Raw genomic sequence first — 24,260 nt, 5'->3', positions numbered from 1 at the left:
AGAACACATCCTAGGTAGATTTTTTCATTTGAAATACAATCATTAAGAGCATATTTGTTTATAATCAAACTACTATATAAATATGGGTTATGGCATGATAGATGTCATTATTACATAAATCTGTTATTAATTAAGGTCACGTCTCTTTAAAATAATGATTCCAAGTTTGAAAAAAACAGTGCCAAAATTCAAAAATTTTGAGCCCTTGTTGCATGCGAATGGCCACAAACGAATGCGTAACCCACTGAGTTAAGAATTGTCGGATCGGATGCACGCGCGGGTCGGGTTATATTATGGATCACGAATAAACGACCAACTAGGAATCTTCTTGTCTCCCTTGACAAGATCTTTATAGCATCTTTTTTGGACAATTGAGATTCGCTTTAATTTGTTCTGTGTTATTATAAAGGTTGTGAATTTTATTGAGTACAAACTTTTTATACATGTATATTAATAATTCCGGGATATTTATACATTCATGTACGTATACGTGTGATTACGTGCATATGAAATTACTTGTTGCATTCGGTGTATTACCTAGGAGTACTGGGAATCGGACAAATCAGATCGAAATTAACATTTTAGAACAAATAAAAGTAATCAATTTTGTCGGAAGAGAAAATCTAATCCAAATTCCGTTCTAAAGGAAATTGAAAAAAAATAAGAAATTGAAATTTCGAAAATTAGAATGAAAAACTCATTCTAAAGTTGATTTTTTTTGTTTATCCGAATTAGAAAATCCGATTTTTAGTCACCTATGCATAATAATATGATAATATAAATTTTTTTGGGGAAAAGATGGAGTTTTCCGAAATAAAATAATCGGACTGGAAATTATAACGTACTTCATATGATACAAATCCGAAAAAAAATTGGAATTGAAATTTTTGGAATTCAAATATTGTTTCCAAATCGAAAAGAATCGGATTGAAATCAGCAAAAATCAAAATTCCCGTTCCAATTTCCACCTGATTTAGATTGATTTAGATTAGAGGGAGATATAGAAACTTGTCCAGTAGGATATTATAGTGGAATTGACTAGAACTAATTTATTAAGTGGTAATAATGGTGGGTCCCAGCGTGGCAGATATATATATATACATACATGCATGCATGGGACCCACTTTTTTCTTCTATAATGGTGCATTATATTCCGAAAGGATTATCATACTTTCTCACTCCCATGAACACGGATGTCAAAAATAGGGTAAACAAATAAAAAAGAAGAGAGAGAAACTACTTCTTCATCTTCTTCTTCATCATCTCTCTTTATACATATATATATATATACACATTCCCTTGGTTTTTATTACATTTGATAATTAGGTTTATTGTTTTATGAGACTTGCAAAACTAAATAACAATGCAAGAATGATCATTACAAGAAAACGAAGTTCTTTCGTGCGGAGATAGAGACAACGACGTCGATATATATCATATATATATAATATATAGTTTTTTTTATCGTTTTCGAAAAAAACGAGATGGAGGTGAGAGATCATATATTTAGTGGGGTTGTTAAAGGTTATTTGTTTGTGTGTGTATGAATATGACTGCACCATGGTATATATACACTTTAAACATGAAGAGATATAAAGTTATATATGTTAATCAAGTTGAATTGATTTTTACAAGGGGGGGAAAAAGTGAAAAGGAAATAATCACTTTTGTGCCAAAAAAGTGCCAAACAAAAGCTAATAATAAAAGAATGGTGCATGGTTTGCTTCTATCTTGTTGGTAGGTTTATGTTGGAGAAAAAAAAAAGTGACTAGATTGCATCAATTAAGTCAAGAAGAAAGTCCCAAAAAGAGAGATCAAGTAATATATTACCATTGAAAAGATTATTATTATATTATTATTATTATTATTATTATTATTATTATTAATTTTTTTTTTTAATGTTGGTTGATATGGATTGAGGTAAGGAAATGTCATTGTTATTTGTTAATTAATAGCATCATGCCTAAGTTGTAATAGTTTGTGGCCTATATGTTGATTTTTTATTTTTTTCTAGTTGTCGTATTTTTCATGACGAGTGACAATAATTGCAAGTGAAAAATGTGTTTGTAATATTGTGGGTGTATGGTAAAAAAAAAAAAAAAAAGTTTGTAAATAATACTTGTAAACCTAATTACATTTGTACGATAAACACTAATAAATAACAAAATAAAGAATACGGAATTTAAGGTGGTTCGGCCAAGAACAAGGCCTGCATACACTAGGAAATGCAGCACTGTTTTTATTAATCAAACACCAACAATATCAAAGAATTTACAAAACACGAAAGAAAGATTGATCATACATTCTTTTTTTCTATTTTAAAGGAGGAAATTTACTGGTTCCCCAATTCCCCTCCTGATGTCTCGAACCGATTACCAAATGGTTCTAGGTGCAAGGTGATCCTACATTATATTCATCTCTAGTGTATCTCTCTTTTGTTATGATCTAGCCTTTTCTATTTTATCTTTATATTAGTTCTCATTTGTTTTTTTCTCTCTCTCTCAAATCTCGATCTCTCTTTGAAATTTGCTCTCCAATCTAGCTCGCTCCGCCTTTTTTTTTTGGCTCTATAGCGTTCCCACGATCTCGCTCCGACGTCCCGCTCTCTCGACTCCACGTCTCACAATCTTGCTCGCCTCTCGCGGTATGCCCTTTCACGTCTTATTAGAGGCATCTTGTATAGGAAAGAATGCTTCTTCGACAAGGAAACTCAGACAAGGAAGTTTTCTTCCATGACTCGTAAATGAATTAGAATACCAATTGATTCCAACTTAATTATTACCGATTTGGAAGACACATCAACAACATAATCCATGTACACTACATTGGTCATGATCATGGATATATTATAGAGTATTATGGGATCATTTGGATAATTGGCTATGATTTGTGTAGCAATTTGTTAAGGGACTCGTGTAGCAATAAATAGTGGTAAAAAAAACGTTTATCGCCTTTTTTGCTAGCTAGTAATCCATTTCGTTTTCGGGAATAGCTCGAGCGATAAATTATTTTTGTTCTTACAAATTTTGAGACGAGGTATTTGATAAGCTAATCCCATGTAGTTTGTAACAGTCGAATCATGTTTGAAATTATTACTCGAATCGTTGAAAATATGCACAATAAATAATTGTACTCTTGAAAGAAAAAAAGAGAGAAATTAATTTACGCCGACGACGTCGTATTCAATATCGGCCCCAATCGATGAAGGGCCGAAAACAAGTAGTGGTTGTGGTCAAGTGGTGCATGATGCATATTTACAATTCACAGTAACATACATGAAAACTTTGGAAAAATTAATCCATATCCATACATAATATTCAATAGTACTGCCAAAAAAAATAAAAGTTTTCAAACTTGATATCAAAATCTTGCAAGATTCTAAGGAAGAAAGAATCTAGAACACAAGTTTCAAAAATGTTGGCAAAAATGATGATGCAAAATTTAAATAAAACTGTGGGTAGGGGGGAATCTGCAAACAGTGAGAGCGACTACTCGTCGGGCTTGCTGTTTATTTCTCGACAAACACTAATTATAAGATTAAATTAATTAATTTCTGACTAAATATTGTAAATTTGTTCACATGTTTTTTTCATTATGTCTCAACACTCACTAGCAGCATGCAGCACTGTCACTCGGCTGTGGTTTCGGTTTGTATCGAAAATTCATTCGGGTTTTTTCGATTTTTTATTTCTTTTTTGAAATTTCGCAAACTATCTTAGTTGTATATTTTTTAAAAACAATATTGGGGAGATTTTCAAAACAAAAAATGGAATTTCCATTAAAATATACTATATAAATATTATAAAATAGTGATATTTACTATATACTTTTACGGAAATTCAAAATTCTCGCGACGTTTTTTTTACACTCTTGATTTTGGTGGTAAAAAAAAAAAAAAAAAAAAAGAAAAGTTTGAAAAATTGGTATGGGTTTTTTTTTCTTTCCGAATTTCAGAAATTACGTTGCGATTTTCACCCATACACACGCCCACACGCACACATATAGAAATTAAAAAAAAAAATGTAATAGAAATTTAATGCAAGAAAAATGAGGAAAGCAACAAATGCAAGAATCAAGATTGCATTGCTTCCCATTTGGGTCATAACTCAGTTGTGGGAGTTGACATCTCATATGTTGGCACATGTTGTGTTGGATGTACCAAAATTATGTATTCTCAATATAGACCAAAGTAATTAATAAAATCAGAGAGAGAGAGAGAGAGAGAGAGAGAGAGAGAGAGAGAGAGAGAGAGAGAGAGAGAGAGAGAGAGAGAGAGAGAGAGAGAGAGAGAGAGAGAGAGAGAGAGAGAGAGAGTAATAAATATACAAATATTAAATACATTAAAATAAGGAAAATAAATTAAATCTCTTTTCATTTAATTTACAACTTTAAGAAACTCATTCTTAGTGGATGATATCTCAATAAATGACACTTGAGATTAGATGGGATTAATTTTCTACTGATTAATTAATTAATGACTTAATAGTATTTTTTTTTTAGATTGCATGTTGTGTTAAATTTGTTAGATTTTGTTATTATTTACATGTGAACTGTCTATAAGATCTTTTGTTCAACAAAATTAAGTTATGGTTTGAACGATAAATTTATAATTTTCCGTTTTAGTCACTCTAATTTCATGACGTAGTAGCATTTAATCACCCGGAATTCAATTTCAATAGCGGATTTGAATAATGTTTAATCATGTTAATCAAACATTTCACAAGCTCTTACTATTCAGTCAATAAATTGACCAAATGTTGTTTAATTAAATCTTTATTTATTTATTAATTTAAAACTAGAAATTAAATTTTGATGATGAATTGGAATAATGGGTTTTCAAAATGGAGCATGCTTTGTTGATGAATGATCACGCCTCTTAATTGGAAACACGAATGAGTTTTTTTCACCTGTTGCAGCAGATGGAATCTTCTTTTTTTTTTTTTTTTTTTTACTTTAATTTCTCTTACTACAGGATCTTAGTTATGATTAATATTGTACAATAAAGAAATTAGAAAAATAAAAATTAAATAAAAATAAATAAAAGTAGCCACGCCTCTAAATAATTAGTCTTCAATTCCGATGTCTGTACTAAATGTTTCCACCTGAGTAAACACTCTCAATTGCCAAACACTTAATCCCTAGCTAATAGTAACTACAAACCATTTTCTTTTTCTAATTTATTTAAAATTTAAATTTAATGATGTGACACCACTAAATAGTAAATACCAACCACTATTTTGAAGGGCAAAACATGAAAATACATAAATATTTAACTACCATTTCAGATCTTATGTAAAAAATAAATCCCAATAAATGTAGTGTAGTGTTTGTTATTACATGGATTATTATATTTTATATTTTAGACAAAATTAGCTAATGTTATTACATCTAAATTAAATAACAAAAAAAAATTGCATTTTTTTAAACAAAAAATTATCATATATTAAAAAATTTGGTTTGCTCAAAATTATTTGACTAGTATTTCGAACGTATGCTTCTTACAACAAATCGGTGTGTATAAATGTACGATAGAATACAATCGATAAGTTCGTCAAGTGTGGTATAAAACTAATGGCATTCGAGTGTAGTACGTCGTATATATGTAGAATATCGAAGCCACTATATATATGTGTACAAGATTCCGTAGTTGGAGTGAAATCGAAATATAGCTGTAACGCATATATATAGGATTGGCGACCAGGTAGTGTGAGTCGAGTAATTGGCTCAAACTCAAATACCATCGGGCCTCATATACTATACGCTCAAGCTGGACTCATATATTTTTTTCAGATTTCCAATTTATATCTAGCTTACGAACAATATATAAATTACATATTTTACAACTTTCCAGGAGAACATGTTTTATATATATATATATATATATATATATATATATATATATATATATATATATATATATATATATATATATATATATATATATATATATATATATATAAGTGTGAGCCCAAAAGAGAGAAGAAGATATACAGATGGCAATAAATATTAGAAGCTGTATTGGTCAGGCTGGTGTCCGACCGGTTCTTTCTGGCCGGGTCAGTACCCGGCCCGCCCACTCCTCCCACCTAAACCTTTTAGCTTTGTCCCTCCTCTATAATATTCTCCCTAATTCCATAATCACCTATTAATTACCACTTAACTCTTAAGCTAATTACAAGGCTTACCATTAATTTTCTTGATTAAAAAAAAATGGTCATAAGTGAGAGGGGACACAGTGTTGTATAAAGTAGAGGAGTGAATAATTTTGAGTATATCCCATTATGGGATTGGAGTAAGGTATTTTAGGAGTGGGCTGTTAGTGGAAACACTAATTATTAATTAATTAATATCACCTTAAACAATTAATTAATGACGATTAATTATCGTCCCTCGTGCAAATTAAAGGTTCAAAAGGGCCTAATTTTGAGTGGTGGGATAAAGATTTATGTGTCTTCAAAAGTATCCATAAATTCAGGAGTATTATTTTTTTCTCCCTTTTCCTTCAATTTTTATTATCTTCTCATTAATGTAACGTGTTCACTCATTTAAATTATTTCTTCCTTTTCTCACTAGTGATCCGAAAAATAATAATTTAAAATTATTATTAGTTTGTTCCCATTTGCTAACGCTTTTGAAGTCGAGTCTGTTATACATGGCTTATAAAGTATAATTTATGTATTCTGCATGGTTTTTGAACTATTACACAAGAGTAAATTGCACTGAACCCCCGTCATTTGAATTTTGTGCACATGACTCCCTTGTAGTATCAATATAAGCACGTAACCCCCTTTAGTTTGAACTTTATGCAAATGACCCCCTATACTTTTAATATTAGCACATAACCCCTCTATGGTATTCCACTTGATAAATAATCATGCTCATTTGAAAGTATCAGGGCTTATGTACTCATATTAAACTACAAGGGGGTCATGTGTTATATTAAAAGTATAAGGGGCTATATGCACAAAATTCAAACCAGAAGGAGGTAAGTGATATTTATCTTTGTTTTTTTTAATGATAAAAATATTTGAGTGGATTAACATAGATACCCACGAAATGATTGAGAAAACCAAATCGCTTCACGAGGAGTTGTAGGCAAAAAAAAGAAAAATCTAAATATATTCAAACTTGACCCAATATTACAAGATCTGCCATCTTATTAATTTTCAGTTAAAATAATAACATATTCGATGTACTTGTACGGTCTATATAAATAAATAAAATAATACATGCTGGCATAGAAAATTAGAAATAATATTGCTATAATTCTATTAACTGCTAACTGCTAAGAAATAAATCTTGAATAGTGATATATAACTTAACTACTCAAGTAAATTATCTAGAGAATAAGGATTTAACTATACTTTTTTTAATTAAAATAAAAAATAGCGCACCATGTTTAATATTCTACGTTATCATATATTTCATATCATCATAAATACACACACACACACATATATATATATATATATATATATATATAATTTTATTAAATAATATATTTCATTATAATAAATATATATAAAAAATACAGTAGGTGACAGAGTACATAGTCGGGGTCGTGTGTGTGGTGGGGTTAAATGGATGGATGAGGACACATTGTGTTGCCCACCCACCCCCTCGTGTGCACCATCTTTCGACCGCCGCTGATCACCACCACACTCCGCCACCACCCGCCGCCCCCACCCCCCACACACCCCCCCTCATCATTAATAGCATGCTTCCAAATAGATGCCACACAAAAGACATATATATCACCGTCTTACCATAGGTCCATAAGACAAGGCAAATCAATTGCTTAGAAGTAAGTCAAGTTTGATTATTTTCATGATTTTATTTTTATAGGTATATTTTAGTAATCTTATATATAAAATAAAGAAACGCTGGGCAACCCTAAAAAACCCTAATGGTAATTATGTAATTATTTATTTTAAATATTTTTCTGTAATAATTTTCAACAATTATCAATCTCCTATTTTTCATCAATATATCTCAAATTTTAATAGATAAAGATAAAAATTCGATTTGTTAAATCTAAACCTATATATTTGGATTATAAATCTTAATATGTAAAATTTTAAAAAACTAATTTTATATAAAATATGAATAATACTAGATTATTAAATTTTACTATGTTAAAGTACTATATTTTCTTATTATGTATTAAATTGATTTTTTTTTCACTTTTGAAATAATATCCCGTGCATCGCACGGGAAAAAAATGCTAGTTTTATTAATAATAATATTATTTCATTCCAAGTATATATAATGTACGTACACAAAATAATACTTTTATGGGTAATAATTGCTCTCAAATGTTTGTGTTTTTATTTTTATTTTTTATTTATGATTTTGTGTATTTGATTTGTAAATACTAATAGTCATGAAAACTAATTTAAATAAAAATAAAAACAGGTATAGAGGTGTTTGTAAAACAAATAGTTTAAAGCAACTTATTTTAAGAAAAAAAAAATAAGAATTAATTTTACAAACTCCAACAAATGATAAGCAAAAAAACACTCGGAGGAATTAAGGTGTTTTTAAAAGTTTTTGCAAGTACTGCCTTAACAATGTGTTACAAATTAAAGTGATCAATTCGAATTAGTATTTTATCTAATTTTGACATTTCGTATTTATTTAATGCTATGACTCTAAGTAATATATAATAAAAAGAACATTTTTGTATTATTGAAAATGTTAAATTGTTAATTTATTGTTATATATTAGAAAAGAAGAAAAAAAACCATGGTCTTAATAATTTTGTAACTACTTTTGATCATAAAATAGCTAGAGATGTGCATGTATTTAATTTGATTCTTTTCTTTTTTATTATTTTTTTTATTTTTTATTTTTATTTTTAATTTAATAGCTTGGGTAGTGGGATGAGGGGTTGTCTTGTCAGGGCAAAAGGCAAAAGAGAGAAAGATCAAAGGGTGGTGGTAGATAATATAATAGAGATCAAGAAGAAAGAAGAAAGAATGTGGGAGACAGCCAAAAACATTTCATGGAGCTCACTCTTTTTACACTAAATTTTTCTAGGGTCCATCTCTAATTTCTATATTTTAGTGGGGCCTTACTATAATTTACATTAATTCCTTCTTCCCTCAGGCCTCAACTCTATTTATATCACCCCCTACTTACAAAATTAAATCACTACAACTTCATCAAAACCAAATTAAACAACACACACACTCACACTCTCTCTTTTTTTCCGACCGATCATTATCTCCGATGGCGGATTCCGGTGGCGGCTCGGCCAGTGCTGTTGGTCGGAGCATATGTTCTATCCCGGAGAAGTTTCAGCTCCACATTGCCATGCTGGCGTTGCAGTTCGGTTACGCCGGTTTCCACGTGGTGTCACGTGCTGCACTTAACGCCGGCATTAGCAAGATCGTGTTCCCTGTTTATAGGAACATTCTTGCCTTCTTTCTCCTCTTGCCCTTCGCCTATTTTCTTGAAAAGTATGCCCTTTTATTTATCTATTATTCGATATCTGCCCCATATTTTTTTTTTATATATATTAATTCGGATTTAAAAATTTAATTTATTTGATGAATGATATTCAGGAAAGAGAGGCCACGTATTACTTTGAACTTCCTCATCCAGTTTTTCCTACTAGCGATTGTTGGGTACGAATTTTGTTGCAATATGAATTAGAAAATTAGTTAAAAGACTAATTTAATTAGTTAATTAAATTAATTAATTACAGGATTACTGCAAATCAAGGGTTTTACTTGCTGGGATTGGACAACACGTCGCCAACTTTTGCGTCGGCGATACAAAATTCAGTGCCGGCGATTACATTCCTCATGGCTCTCGTACTCGGGTAAGCCCACGCGCCTTAAATAAATTTATTTTTTATGAAAAGATAAAAATATAATATAATTCTGAAAAAAATAAATAAAATTGATTATTCAGGATAGAAAAGTTGAGGCTTGACAGAAAAGACGGGATCTCGAAGTTGGCGGGAACGCTCCTCTGCGTGGCGGGAGCGTCGGTGATCACTCTCTTCAAGGGGCCCACAATCTACAGCCCGTCGCCGCGGCTTCAGGCAGCGGTGGCGGCGCCGGAGGTGCTGGCGGCGCTGGGAGACGCGAGCGGGAAGAACTGGACGCTGGGGTGCTTGTTCCTGATCGGGCACTGCCTGTCGTGGTCGGGGTGGCTTGTGCTGCAGGCGCCGATTCTTAAAAAGTACCCGGCTCGGCTCAGCTTCACTTCTTACCAGTGCTTCTTCGGCGTGATCCAGTTCCTTGTCATCGCCGCCTTTGTCGAGAGGGACCCACAGGCTTGGCTCGTCCACTCCGGCTCTGAGCTGTTCAGTGTTTTCTACGCCGTAAGTAGTAGTAAATGCAGTTAGCTAGCAGAGTCGAGATTAATAAAATTCTAGTGAAATATTAAATTATCGAACTAATAATATATATATATATATTTTTTTTTTATCTGTGGTGGTGCAGGGGGTGGTGGCATCAGGGATAGCATTCGCTGTACAGATATGGTGCATTGATAGAGGGGGTCCGGTGTTCGTGGCGGTGTATCAGCCTGTTCAAACGCTAGTTGTCGCTATTATGGCTTCCCTTCTTTTGGGAGAGGAATTCTACTTGGGAGGGTGGGTTTTTTTTTATTTCTTTATTATTTTATTTCTTTATTTTCATTTTTATTTTATTTCACAATATTTCAATTTTCAACTCATTACGAAATATTCCGTTATTTTATTTTATTTATTTTTTATTTGCAATTTTATTCTAATATTTTCTCTTGTCTATTTCTTGAATTTAAAAATAGTCAATGGTTTTCCAATCCTTTTTTAAGGGTAAATTACGAAAAACCCCTGAACTTAGGCTAAATAACGAGAAAACACCATACCTATTGATAATTACGAAAAAAACCCTGATATTTGTTTTCGTCTTATACCAACCCTATTACAGTGTGATTTTTCACGATTTTTTTTTTTTTTTATTCCATGCAAAGACTTTACACAATTGGAAATTTTATTTTATTTCTCACCTATTTAACAGAAGGTATAATAAGCTGTAAACATTTTCTGTTAAAAAACTCGATCAACAATTAATCAGAAGGTGATTTTAGTTATTACGGACAAGTGGAGGTGTTTTGCCTTATTTAGCCTAAGCTCACGGGATTTTTTGTAATTTACGTTTTTTTAATCAGAAAATGCACGTGTATTGAATTTACAATTTATTTTTTTAATAATGTTTAAATTAAATAATTTATTGGAAAGTATATCTTTCGAATGATGTGGTCCAACATTGACTAATATGGGGATGCGTTGCACAGGATAATTGGCGCAGTGCTGATCATAAGCGGATTGTACTTTGTGCTGTGGGGGAAGAACGAGGAGAGGAAATTCGCTCAGCAGGCGGCGATCGAGTCCCCCGCGGACCACGGTATCGAAAGAGCAGCCCCACAAATCAAGTCATCCATCACTCAGCCACTCCTCTCTCAGTCAACGCACAATGTTTGACCGCCAAAAAACCTAACTTTAGTGCTGGAAAAGGCTAAAAAGAAGAATGAGAAGGGAAATCTCGAGTCCTAATTAATTCAGCTATTTTGTATTTTGAAAAATGGATTGAAGTGTGTATTAAAGTTGTGTTTTAGTATTTATTAGTATTTTTTTCTTCTTTTTTTTTTTTTTTTTTTTTTTAATTTTTAATTTTTAATTTCCAATTTGGTAGCTAGGAGAGTGGATTGAAGAAATCGAGTGGAAAAAAAGATGATTATGATCTTGTATTATGGGGTCTAAGCATGGACATCCCTTTTGGTTTTTAATTATAATGTTTAATTTTTTTCTAATTTTAATGGTGTTTGATTAAATCATGAGTAGATCGAATTTCACACTCGCAAATTATAAATGCATAAATGTTGTATGCTTAACTAGGAATGAACCATTTTAATTTTTTGAGATGCAGTATATGTGAGACAGACCTCATTTGTTTACATAGGATTATATAAAATTGAATTAATATTATAGTGATTAATTAATTATTTAGTCATCAGGATGTTTAATTTATTAGATTCAATCTTGTATCAAATTTATTAAATTATGGTATTAAATGTGAAAGTGTCTAAAAAGTATTTTCATTTAACAAAATTAAGATACTATTTCAAGGATAAAATTATCTTTTCTATTTTAACCATTCTCTATAAAATTAATTGCATGAGGGAGGGGTACTACTAATTTAACAAAATAGTAGCATTTAATTGCCAACTTTAAGTATAATTTTGAGCTTGATTAAATATAAATCTTTTCAATCCAAATATCTTACTAATTCATATTATTTAGTTAATAAAACTTATGAGATCTTAGGAATTAATTAAATAAAATAAGAAAAGGGAATGAAAAAAATAAATATATTAAATAAAGGAGCAATATAATGATCACAAAATATATATAGAAAGATATTTTGGTATGTTGCTCATGGCATGTACTCATAATTGGGTTGTCACTACTCAACCCTTTATAAGCTTTCTTTCTTTTCTATGTCTGTCAAATAATTATGCTGTCAATAAATTCATAATATAAAATAGCAAATAAATAAAAGAGAGATTAAATGAAATAGACCCCACTAGAAATGTGTGATCAAATGATGGCTGTTAAGCACGATTCCCATTCTACTAATAGAGTTTAAAATATGTTTTTGCTTAGTTAACCAAAAAAAAAAAAAAAAAACATATTTTTCTTTCAGTTTGATCCATAAAAGAAAATGATGGGATTATTTATAAATTATTAACATTATAAGTTTGCTAGAAAGAACGACACTATCTTTCGACGTAGAAAGCGTTCGTTGACATGAAAATTGCACTCGGGTTATTTGACCGGGCGAGTTGCACTTTCTTGGTCCATCAATTACAAATTTTGAATATGTAGATATTACATGAGGTTTTTTTCTTTTTTTTTTTTTTATATTAATGTACTCAAATAGAAAAATTAAATGTACTTGATATTTTTTTTATATTAAATGTACTCAAATAAAGAACAGGCAGCAGAAAACACGAAGCATCTTAACTTTCGAACTAGATATTTTTTTTTATGTAAAGTGTAATCATGTAAAGTGTAAACCACAATTTTTGGGGCACTATTAATTGTGACGATTATGCTCTCTCTTTTGTAAATCATCAATACATCATAGGGTGAATGAATTGCGTTTTGCACCCTAGAAATAACATAGATTGATGATTTGCACCGCCAAATTCTAAATTTAGCAAAATGCACCCTCGAATTATATATCTCTCGGCAACTTGCACCCTATATTATCTTTTTGCAAATTTTGAACCAATAAATCAATACATACCCATATTCAGAATATATTTTAAAGGGCAAATTATTTGAAAAAAAAAGGCATCTGCAACAAATTATTAAACATAATATTTGATGCTCGAGCTCCATCCTACGTATATATGTAACTAATGAACTGCATTTTTATCCATTTTTCTTTTGAGAAGCTTCTAATTTTTTTTTTTTTGAATAATGTTGAAACACAATGTATTTTGTACATTACATGAGATATTGATATACATTATAATTAAACATTTCACATGTATGCCTAATTGACTTATCTATATTCAAGAATTGGAAAAACAGATGGATTTAATTACCATAAATCAAGAGATGAGAGTTGCCTAATAAAATTTCTTTAAATTGGAGGGGTAAGATAATAAATAAGATAACTAACAAGTTATTTACGCAAGAAATTGTAAGTATCAAAAGATTCCGTCGCCGTTATCATGTACTTGGCCGGCGGCCAATTCCACCGCCGCCGCAGGTTCACTTCTCCGACCCTTATACCGCCGCGCCACCCACAAATACACAAAGAAATTCAACGCGTTGACCCCCGTCAAAATCCAGTAGAAGTAATCGAGCCGGCTCTCGTTGAGATCTTCCCTCAGCCACCCCTTCCTCACTCCACCGCTGCCTCTCACAACCATCTTCACGGCGGCGGAGCTCAGCCAGCTCCCGATCCCGATCTCGCTCAAAAACACGGCGCTGCTGATGCTCCTCGTCCCTTCCGTCGCCTCGTCGTAGAAAAACTCCAGCTGCCCCACGTAAGAGAAAACCTCCGCCGTCCCGATCAGAAAGCACTGCGGGAAAAGCCAGAACACGCTGACCCTCGAACCGCCGGAGCTTTCTCCCCGGCGAGTCCTCTCCACCGCGGCGGCGGAAACCATGGCGAAGATCGACACGAACAGACCCGCGCCTATACGCTGCAACGAGGTGATGCCACGTGGGTGGACGGTCCTCGCCCGGAGAAACGGGACGGCGAGCTTCTCGTAGATGGGGATTACTATTAGCGCGTTGAAGGAGCTGAAAACCGGGACTGAACCGGCCGGGATTTTAAAATCCGGTCCGAGATTCCGGTCCATGGTGTTGGCCTGAGCGATGAAGAAAGTGGAGAGCTGGGCGTAGGAGATGGAGAGGGCGATGGTGGCAGCCCAAACCGGAAGGATTCTTATGAATGATTTGAATTCTTCCACTTGTGTGATTGTGCAGATTTTCCACCGGTTCTTTGTGTTGCCGCCCGGTTCAATTATCACGGCTGCTTTATCCAAATACCTGCAATTTGTTAAATAATTTGAATTTCCAACGATTCCGATCCTAACATTTTCGATTTTGGAACAATTTTTTTTTCTTCTTTTCATTTTGAATTTCGAATTTCGAATGTTGCGATTTTCTTGGAATGGAATTGAAATGCGTGTTAGATTTCCAAGTTCCAAATCCCATTTTAATTTTACAAAAATATTTCCAAATATTCTAGTTTATTTCCTAAATTTACACTTTAAATATCGATGTTATTATATATTTGTATTTTATATTACGGATGGCTAAAAATTTGAAAATTCTGAATTCCAACGAGTTGATTTCGATCTGAAATATATCAGCTTCGGAACATGTTTTATATTTCAATTTTCGAAATTCCAAATTTTCTGATTTTGTCTTTTGGGGACGTAATTGGAATTAATTTTTCACCTCCGAAAAAATTTAGAATTAATTCAAATTCCTACCCTAGCTTTACAACTAAAAAAATAAATTAATAATAGGGTAAATTACAACCACCCATGATGTATAGTTAAATTATGTAAAATGCCCTCATGTTTGGATAATTACATCTACCTCCAACTATGAATCTTCTTACATCTCCATATGGTGTCAAATTCAACATAATCATCTAGATTCCGTGGAATGTTCTCTAGTTTGTACTCGTTTTGTGCAAAAATACAGTTTCTGATGCACCACAATCTAATATATACAAGCCAAAAAACACATCTTATGATCATCTTGGTTAAAAATTAAGAATATTCCATATAATCTAGAAGATTCCACTAATTTTGAAACCACAAGGGTGAACGTGTAAGAACATTTATAGTTGAAGGTTGATTGTAATTACCCAAACACGAGGGGGGTTTCGTAATTTGAGCATACCTCAGGATAGTTGTAATTTACCCTTAATAATAATGGTTTTAACAATTTTCAAGTAATCTAATTTTAGAAGAAAAAAAAAATAAAGAAAAGAAATAATAGAAACAAAACCTGTATTGTTGAGTATGGGGAAGCTTTGCAGCACCACAAATATCAGATTCCTTAGTATCAACTTCATAAAGATTCCCACCTTCTCTTACACCTTTGAAATGATTCCTCAACGAAACCACAATCACTTGAACGAACCTCGTAAACGCACTCCCCATCGGCTTTTGGTACCGATACTTTCTCCGGCCAGCAACAAAGATAAAGATCGAAGCAAATGTGGCCCCCGCCGGAATTCCGAACCCCCAACCCCACCCGAATTCCACTTGTACGTAAACTAGAAGAGTAATACCGAACATAGCCCCCATGTTTATGGCGAAGTAGAACCAATTGAAAAACGAGTATTTTTTTTGGGCCTCGATTGGGTCGGATTCGTCGAATTGGTCCGCCCCGAATGAGGAGACGCATGGCTTTATGCCGCCCGTGCCGAGGGCTATAAGCGTCATTGCGCAGTAGAGGAAGCTTGTTTGGGATGTTGATGCTTGGATGCAGGGCTTCGTTGTGCATTGAGGTGGCCGTAAGGTGTCGATGGATCCGGAAAGTGTTAGCAACACCATTCCCTGGATTTATATAACATGTGAGAGAGAGAGAGAGAGAGAGGGAATCGGAAATTTTCGATTTTTTATGCCTGAAAAACTAACTCTAATTCCATTTCAAAAAATATCGAAATCTCGAAAATTGGAATAAAAATTTGTTCCAAAGTCGAAATTGGACCAGGGATTCGATATTGGCGGAATTCGGAAAATTTTCAGTTTTGTAGTCCTGTAATATATAATACACAATAATATTGATACTATAAGTGTAATTTTTGGGGGAAGGAAGTCGGATTTTCCGAAAATTGAAATTGGATCGTAAATCGAATCTCATATATATTCTCTGATTCCAATCCCAAAAAAATTGAAAAAATTGGAAATCTGAATTTTGGAATTCAGAATGAAAAAATTATTCCAACATCGAAAATTTTAAGACCAGAAATAAAAATTTCCGCTCAATTTCAACCCCTATATATACCTCATGCATGTCAAATTATATATATATATATATATATATATATATATATATATATATATATATATATATATATATATATATATATATATATATATATATATCATGAGCTGTTGAATTACCACTGCATATATGCAAGAGAAAGTGATAATAGTTGAGAAACGGCCCAAATAGGCGTCGGCAACAAATGCTCCGAGCAGAGTCAAAACATAGGCGGCACCGCTCCAATTGGTCACGTGAGTGGCGGCCTCCGGTAGCGGCTGGTGCATTTCCCCCACCAGATAAGCCACCATGTTTACCGCTATCGAAAAGAATGCAAACCTCTCCACCACCTCATTCACTAACAAATTATAAAATTAATTATAATAATTAATTTTATTAAGTGAAGTTCATCTGGTGTAGCATGGATTAATAAACCGAAAGAAACGGTACGTATACCTATGATGTAAGGGGAGGCTTTCCATCCTCCGGTTTCTCGTTTTTCTGCGATTCGCCCTTTATAATCGATAGAACCATTGGACACTAAATTTGATGCTAGTTTCATTTCGTCCTATACAAAATCGATTTACAGACGAATTAGTATTAAAAAAAAATCGGTAATGCAATGCAAATAATGGCTCAAAAAATTATTATTAGTTGAAGATGTGCTATACTTACCTTCATTTGCTTGTTTGAAGTGAAATTCTCAGGAAACTGTATGTATTAGAACTAATAGTTGCTAAGCTATGAGAATTAAGCAATTAATTGCTTTGCAATTAGCCTAAGTAACTTAATTGCTTTAGTTAAGCAACTTGAGAAGCCAATAAATAAAGATGCTACTATTGCTAAATATTGTATTGTGATGAATATGGGTACTATATATACATTTTTATATTTTGTATTTCCTCAATTTCAACTGTCACTTTAGAGAAATACTTTTGTGTCATATTATCTGTCAATTTGAATTTGAAATTCAGCACTACATTAAAGAATTTTTTTCCTGTTTTACCCAAATTTATTCAATTCTAAACATTAATTGTGTCTTATCATATCATTAAACGATAAGATTATTTTAATATTTTTAATATATTTTTCCTAAAACTCTGTTACGTTTATTGAGATTTTTAATTTTTATGTAACAATTATTTAGAAACGGATAGAGTGTCTATGTGTAACTCACAATTGAATTATTGAGTTTGTTGGCAAATTGGAATAAGTCATAAATTATTGGTTGTAAATTGTGAAGAAATTTATGTAACTGTTAACCAATATGTTGTTCAAGTACAACTGTAGTATTTATGAAAAGGGTTGACTATGGTGAATTGTTGTGGACCATGTACTGCACTAGTTGCTGACTTTGCATTTAAAAAAAGTTTAGCTAATTTTTGAAACATTTAATTTACTTTATAAGTTCATATATATTTAATATTATTTTAAAATTAATTTTAAAACTACTGAATAAAACTATGAAGATCATAGGTGCAATATCAAGATTGTGACGTGGAATAAAAATCTAGAGCTGTACTATGAGAACATGTTCGAAATAATTAAGATGTTTGAAAATTCCAAAAAATTGAGGCTTCCAAATTTAGAATTGATTTTTTTTTTCTGGATATTTTTGGATGAATGACAAATTTTATTGTTCTACTTCCAATTTCACTTTTTTTTTTTTTTTTTTTCGGATGAATGACATATTTGTAACATATATTTAAGCGTAAATTAATATCTCCTTTTTTTTTAGCCCCCCGTTTTTTTTTCTTTAATTTGAAGTCTAAGAAAAAAAAAGGAAGCGCAAATAAATTTAAGAGCAAAATTACAAGGACCCCTAAATGTAAGGACTAATTACAAAGAAAAAAAACTCTCTTTGTTTGCATAATTACGAGCACCCCCTGAATTAACGGGCTGAAAAAATCCCTTATAGTACATAATAATTGTCTAATACCCATTTGTTAAAATAATTAAACGAAAGAGGGGAAAAACGGTCTTATATTCAATTATTTTCTTATATCGGGCCCCTCATGCAATGTAAAACCTTACACATGACCTCTCATAACTCAAAAACGGCTAGGTAACAACATTAACAAAAAGAAAAAAAAAATATTTTACAAACCTTACAATTAGACTCTTAAGAGTATTCTGATCATTACAAAATGAATATTCCATGGAATCTATTTGATTATGTTATTGTTAACTATGTGAGAGAAAATTTGTTAGACAGGGAATAACTCAGGGTGTTAGTCGTAATTATGCAAACACGAGTGTTTTTTTTCATAATTAGGTCTTACATCAGGGATAATTATGCAAACACGAGACTTTTTTTTTCATAATTAGGTCTTACATCGGGGTCAATTTGTAATTTATCCTAAATTTAATTGCTTCACTAGTACAATCCATTGTCAAGCACGTCAGTGATCAGTCATCTTCAAGAAAAAAAAGAAAAAAAAATCCACGTCATCATCTTCCACAAATGTTAAAATTTCAGAGGTTAAGGATTGCGGCGCGTAATGGAACAACAAAAAATATCCGTATCAAGAAAACGAATATACCCAAATAACTTTCCAGAAAAAAAAAAAAAAAAAAATTAACACGTCATCATTTTCTACATGCCCATACAATATCACCTTAATTATTACAAAACCCCAACTCGAAGCTTTTGAGGTTGGGGAAAGAAAAAATGGTTCTTGATAAATCTCTTGCTAGATTTACTTATGTCTTAATTATTATTAATGCGTTAATTAGGTTTAGTGAAGGTGGATTAACCAGTAATTACGTGAGGAACAATGGGTTAAGCAGAGATATGCCATTGGACAGTGATGTATTTCGTGTGCCTTCTGGTTTTAATGCTCCACAACAGGTATACAATATGAAACCCTAATCTGATTATTTATTTTTCATTTCAAGATTCAATTTTTTTATTTTTTTATTTATTTTTTATTTATTTTTTTTATATTTAAATTGTGTTTTTGATTTGATAGTGTTTTATTTGGATAAACCCCTGTTTTGATCATTTCTTTGACCAAGCTTTGTTAGTCTAACTGAGATTTTTACATAATTTTCTTTAGAAAATTTAATTATAGTTTAATTATTTAAGGCAAGAGCAGGTATAAAATATGAAACCCTAATCTGATTTATTCTTCATTTCAAGATTCAATTTTTTTTTTTTTTTTTTAAATTATGTATTTGATAGTGTTTTTTTGGATAAACCCCTGTTTTGATCTTTTCTTTGACCAAGCCCTGTTTAGTGTAGCTGAGATTTTTACATCATTAATTTTCATTATAAAAAACTAATTATAGTTTAATTATTTAAGGGAAGAGCAGGCATAAAATATGAAACCCTAGTCTGATTGTTCTTCATTTCAAGATTCAATTTTTATTTAATTTTTTTAAATTTATATTTAAATTGTGTTTTTGATTTGATAGTGTTTTATTTGGATAAACCCCTGTTTTGTTCTTTTCTTGGACCAAGCCCTGTTAGTGTATTACATCATTAATTTTCATTAAAAAAAAATAATTATAGTTTAATTATTTAAGGTTCACATAACACAAGGTGATCATCAAGGCAAGAGTGTAATAATCTCTTGGATTACAGCAAACAAATCGGAATTGGAATCGAAATCGGTGTTGTATTGGGCTGCAGATAATGAGACCAAGAAAACTTCAGACAGCACCACTGTTGTTAAGTACAATTACTACAATTACACTTCTGGTTACATCCATCACTGCACAATCAAGAATTTGGAGGTAATTATAAGATCTTTCTCCACAAACTTTTTAGCTAGTAAATTTATTAAAATAATCACCAAAAAAAAAAATTATGTGTGAAAAATTGCAGTTCGATACCAAATACTACTATATAGTTGGAGCCGGAAACGTGACACGTGAATTTTCGTTCGTAACTCCTCCTCGACCAGGCCCGGATGTTCCTTACACATTTGGTCTTATAGGTATATATCACTTATACTTTGATTTTAGTATGTTGAAAAAATTAAAAAAATAAAATAATTTTTTTCCCCAAGAAGTATAAAGTCTTTGGTATTATGAAACAGGTGATCTTGGTCAAACTTACGATTCAAATCGGACACTAACTCATTACGAGTTGAACCCGATAAAAGGACAAACACTTCTATTTGTAGGAGACCTCTCTTATGCCGACAGTTATCCGTTTCACGATAACACGAGGTGGGATACGTGGGGGAGATTCATAGAGAGAAGCGCCGCTTATCAACCGTGGATTTGGACAGCTGGCAATCACGAAATCGATTTTGTTCCCGAAATTGTAATTTTTGGTTCTTTTTTGCTCTAGTGGATTTTATTTTAAATATATATATATATAGATGGGATTTTTTTATTTTTTTATTTTTTCGTGCAGGGTGAAACCGAGCCCTTCAAGCCTTACACGCACCGGTTTTACGTACCGTATAAAGCATCGGAAAGTACGTCTCCTCTTTGGTACTCGATCAAGAGAGCTTCCGCCTATATTATCGTACTATCTTCTTACTCAGCCTACGGTAACGACTCTCTCGTATATTTTATATCAATTTTATAAAATATGCATGTAATAATTATTAATTTGATCTATTTTTTTTTTTATTTTTTTTTTAAGGGAAATACACTCCTCAATACAAGTGGCTAACGAACGAGCTAACCAAAGTCGATCGGACAGAGACACCATGGCTAATCGTAGTTATGCATTGTCCGATGTATAGCAGTTACGTTCATCACTATATGGAAGGAGAAACCATGCGAGTTATGTACGAACAGTGGTTCGTCGAGTACAAAGTCGATGTAGTATTTGCTGGTCACGTCCATGCATACGAACGATCTGTAAGTATATATATTCTTGCGTTTAGTACTCCCCTGTGTTATACTGAATTGCTAAAAAAACTCCCCGTGTTATGAATATTTGCAGAAACACCCCTATGGTGCAATTTTTTTAGCACATAAATGGTGTTTTTTTTGGATAGTTTGCTAATAAAATTGGATCATAAGGGGGCGTTTATGCTAATATTATATATAAGGGATTATTACAGTTTTGGTCACTCAAGTATGCACGTTTTTCATTTTTGGTCCCCACCGTCAACAAAATACACACTCATATTGTCACATTTTAACACATTGAGTCCCTCCGTCTGTTTGACCGTCAAGAAGTAACGGTCAAAAGTTGAATTAGGGGTTTTTCTTTGAGAAACTTGCTATAAGTTCCTGTATTCTTTCAAAATATTCTAAAAACCCCTAAAATTTTATCAAACCATAATTTAACCCCAATTTCAGGAACGGATATCGAACATAGCATACGATGTGGTGAATGGGTTGTGCACACCTGTCAGAAATGAATCTGCTCCGGTTTACATCACTATTGGAGATGGAGGAAATCAAGAGGGCCTAGTCACGGAGTACGTTTTTTTTTTGGGACAAAAAAAGTTGCTACTTTAATTATTTCCATAAATTTGATCGGAAATTATGTTTTTGCCCTTAGGATGACGGAGCCGCAGCCGAGTTATTCTGCTTATCGAGAAGCGAGTTACGGACACGGCATTTTTGATATTAAAAACAGGACGCATGCCTACTTCGGTTGGCATCGTAATCAAGATGTATTTGCTGTTGAAGCTGACTCTATGTGGTTTCGAAATAGGTACTGGAAATCCTTGCAAGAGTTAAGAACACAAAATTATATAAACATGTGAAGATTGTGTGTGTTATTGCAATTAGTCACACTTGCTTTGAGATATGATTTTCGTTTACCACCAATGTTATGCTTATGTATTTTATTCTATAATTTTACATATAATACATATCGATAGTTTTTTTCTCCTTAATCTATATAATATAGGGTAAATTACAACCATCCCTGAGGTACTGTTAAATTACGAAAAAAAATCCCACTTCTTATGGTGTCAAATTCAACATAATCATCTAGATTCCGTGGAATGTTCTCTAGTTTGTACTCGTTTTGCGCAAAAATACAGTTTCTAATGCACCACAATGTGATATATACAAGTCAAAAAACACATCTTATGATCATCTTGCTTCAAAATGTGGAGCTAGTTCGAACGGGATAAAATGGATACGTTGAGAATATTTAATATAATCTATAATATTCCACTAAATTTGAAACCGCAATTGGGTGGACTTGTGAAAAGATTTATATTTGAGAGGTGGTTGTAATTACCCAAATAGAAGGGAGATTTTTCGTAATTTGACCATACCTCAGGGTATAGTTATAATTTACCCTATAATATATAAAAGTTGAATTTCACCCTTCAAATAATTGACATTGACAATTCCATTTGGTAACATGTCTCCAATTGGAAATAAACTATAAAAAAAACAGTCATCCTTAAGTTATTTACATGCTATCATTGATTTAATTCCATATAATTATAATCATGGCATCCATCATTTTTGTGTACAAATAGAAAAGTCATTTCAATTTTTTTTCGTAATTTATATATCTATATAATATATAAAAGTTGAATTTCACCCTCAATTGATTGACATTTGACAATTTCTTTAATACTAAATCTCGGCTAGTACGATCATGATCTATTATATTTATATTATAATTGTTAGTCTTTTTAAATGCAAATGCAATTAGATTAGCTAGGAAAAAAAGTGTTACAAGAATTTGAACACACAAAATTCGAAAAGTGTTAGGTTCACAATCTCTAGTAGATGGATCATTCATTCCGACCCTTGTGTTCTTTTTTAGTGTTGCATATTCTAAGTATATATATAAAGCAAAAAAATTGCAACTCTAAGAAAAAAAAATCATTTTCAACAATTTATAAATATATTGCACTGTAGCCCAATGATGTGTACTACAATTGTGCCCCACGTGTGTTGATTTATGTCAGATTTGTCCATGGATAATATTGGAACTTTTACAAGATATTCTTCAGAATAAAAAAAAAGATTACGTTATGAGCAGTAAGATCATAACATTTACTTCTGAATAGCTGAATGATTTTTTTATTTTCTTGATATATTTTGTTATCAAATAACTTAGTACCAAAATAATTGAAGGATTTTTTTTTTCTTTTTGTTTTTTGTAAAAAAATCTTTTGTGAAGAAAAATAATTCAATTTGTTAATCATATGTATTTTTGTTTTTTTCATTTTGTAGTTTCTTCAGGAAAAATATGGGGTTTAGAATTTTGGTCGACTGTAAAGGGTTTCTATTCAATAGACAATAAGGACCTCAAGATACTAACTTACTGATCTGAGGTGCTTGATAGATGGAGGCGTGACTGTTTTGTCTTTCTTTAGTGGGATTGGTGGAGTTGAAATCGCTCTGCACCGACTTGGCATTCATTTGAAGTGTGTGGTTCCGATGGAGCCTTATAAAGTAAAACACAGAATTAAGAAGAATTGAGTGGATAGTTGATTCAGATGGGGCGTTAACAAGTGATCCAATCATGTTTGATGATCCGGTTTAATCTAGCTAAAGCAATGGTCAATAAACTCGAAAAAAAAAAGTATAATTTATTAAATAAACTATAGTTTCATCTAGAGTTGAACAAATAAAACAAGCAGCTATGAACCATCCCGAGTTTTGAAACAAAGGTATTGTTTTTTATTTAGAACTGAATAGTTTTGGTTCACGTCTAGTTTTCATTTTAAAAATCGAGCCGTTATGCCTAACCGAATAAAAATTTAGTAAAATGACTATGTTTTACTATTTCTATATCAACATTGTTCCATTTATTCTTCATTCACTTTGGCCAACCACGATTCACCAA

The 24,260-nt window shown here is 32.0% G+C and overlaps 3 protein-coding genes across 3 annotated transcripts; 2 read left to right on the top strand and 1 right to left on the bottom strand.

The window, feature by feature from the left end:
* Positions 1-8,857: 8,857 nt before the first annotated feature.
* LOC105962975 (protein WALLS ARE THIN 1) lies at positions 8,858-11,808 on the top strand. Its single transcript, XM_012987321.2, has 6 exons — positions 8,858-9,461; positions 9,567-9,629; positions 9,710-9,826; positions 9,919-10,333; positions 10,455-10,606; positions 11,293-11,808. The coding sequence occupies exons 1-6, from the start codon at positions 9,232-9,234 to the stop codon at positions 11,477-11,479; spliced, it is 1,164 nt and encodes a 387-aa protein (XP_012842775.2). The 5' UTR covers positions 8,858-9,231; the 3' UTR covers positions 11,480-11,808.
* Positions 11,809-13,637: 1,829 nt separating this feature from the next.
* On the bottom strand, positions 13,638-17,433 carry LOC105963003 (protein NRT1/ PTR FAMILY 8.2). The gene is made up of 5 exons (XM_088815654.1): positions 17,201-17,433; positions 16,982-17,093; positions 16,666-16,883; positions 15,542-16,095; positions 13,638-14,566 (listed from the first exon to the last, which is right to left on the bottom strand). Exons 1-5 carry the CDS (start codon positions 17,204-17,206, stop codon positions 13,717-13,719), a joined length of 1,740 nt encoding a protein of 579 aa, XP_088671780.1. The 5' UTR covers positions 17,207-17,433; the 3' UTR covers positions 13,638-13,716.
* Positions 17,434-19,016: 1,583 nt separating this feature from the next.
* Positions 19,017-22,298, top strand: LOC105963004 (purple acid phosphatase 2). Its single transcript, XM_088815653.1, has 8 exons — positions 19,017-19,376; positions 20,054-20,263; positions 20,355-20,466; positions 20,569-20,798; positions 20,892-21,030; positions 21,126-21,346; positions 21,794-21,915; positions 21,999-22,298. The coding sequence occupies exons 1-8, from the start codon at positions 19,197-19,199 to the stop codon at positions 22,204-22,206; spliced, it is 1,422 nt and encodes a 473-aa protein (XP_088671779.1). The 5' UTR covers positions 19,017-19,196; the 3' UTR covers positions 22,207-22,298.
* Positions 22,299-24,260: the final 1,962 nt, after the last annotated feature.

This window comes from Erythranthe guttata, chromosome 3, assembly GCF_056151865.1.
Source record: "Erythranthe guttata isolate IM_541 chromosome 3, IM_541, whole genome shotgun sequence".
Taxonomy (NCBI): Eukaryota; Viridiplantae; Streptophyta; class Magnoliopsida; order Lamiales; family Phrymaceae; genus Erythranthe; species Erythranthe guttata.
This window is presented reverse-complemented; position numbering and strand designations above follow the sequence as displayed.

Bases quoted from the DNA above. Each gene is read 5' to 3' on its own strand.
- LOC105962975 (XM_012987321.2), top strand. From the start codon at position 9,232: ATGGCGGATTCCGGTGGCGGCTCGGCCAGTGCTGTTGGTCGGAGCATA. The intron at 9,827-9,918 runs GTAAGCCCACGC...TTGATTATTCAG, and splicing joins CTCATGGCTCTCGTACTCGG to GATAGAAAAGTTGAGGCTTG. The intron at 10,334-10,454 runs GTAAGTAGTAGT...GTGGTGGTGCAG, and splicing joins TGTTCAGTGTTTTCTACGCC to GGGGTGGTGGCATCAGGGAT.
- LOC105963003 (XM_088815654.1), bottom strand. The intron at 16,884-16,981 runs GTATACGTACCG...ATAATTTGTTAG, and splicing joins AGCCTCCCCTTACATCATAG to TGAATGAGGTGGTGGAGAGG. The intron at 16,096-16,665 runs GTAATTCAACAG...ATATAAATCCAG, and splicing joins TCTCTTGCATATATGCAGTG to GGAATGGTGTTGCTAACACT.
- LOC105963004 (XM_088815653.1), top strand. From the start codon at position 19,197: ATGGTTCTTGATAAATCTCTTGCTAGATTTACTTATGTCTTAATTATT. The intron at 21,031-21,125 runs GTAACGACTCTC...TTTTTTTTTAAG, and splicing joins ATCTTCTTACTCAGCCTACG to GGAAATACACTCCTCAATAC. The intron at 21,916-21,998 runs GTACGTTTTTTT...TTTTGCCCTTAG, and splicing joins CAAGAGGGCCTAGTCACGGA to GATGACGGAGCCGCAGCCGA.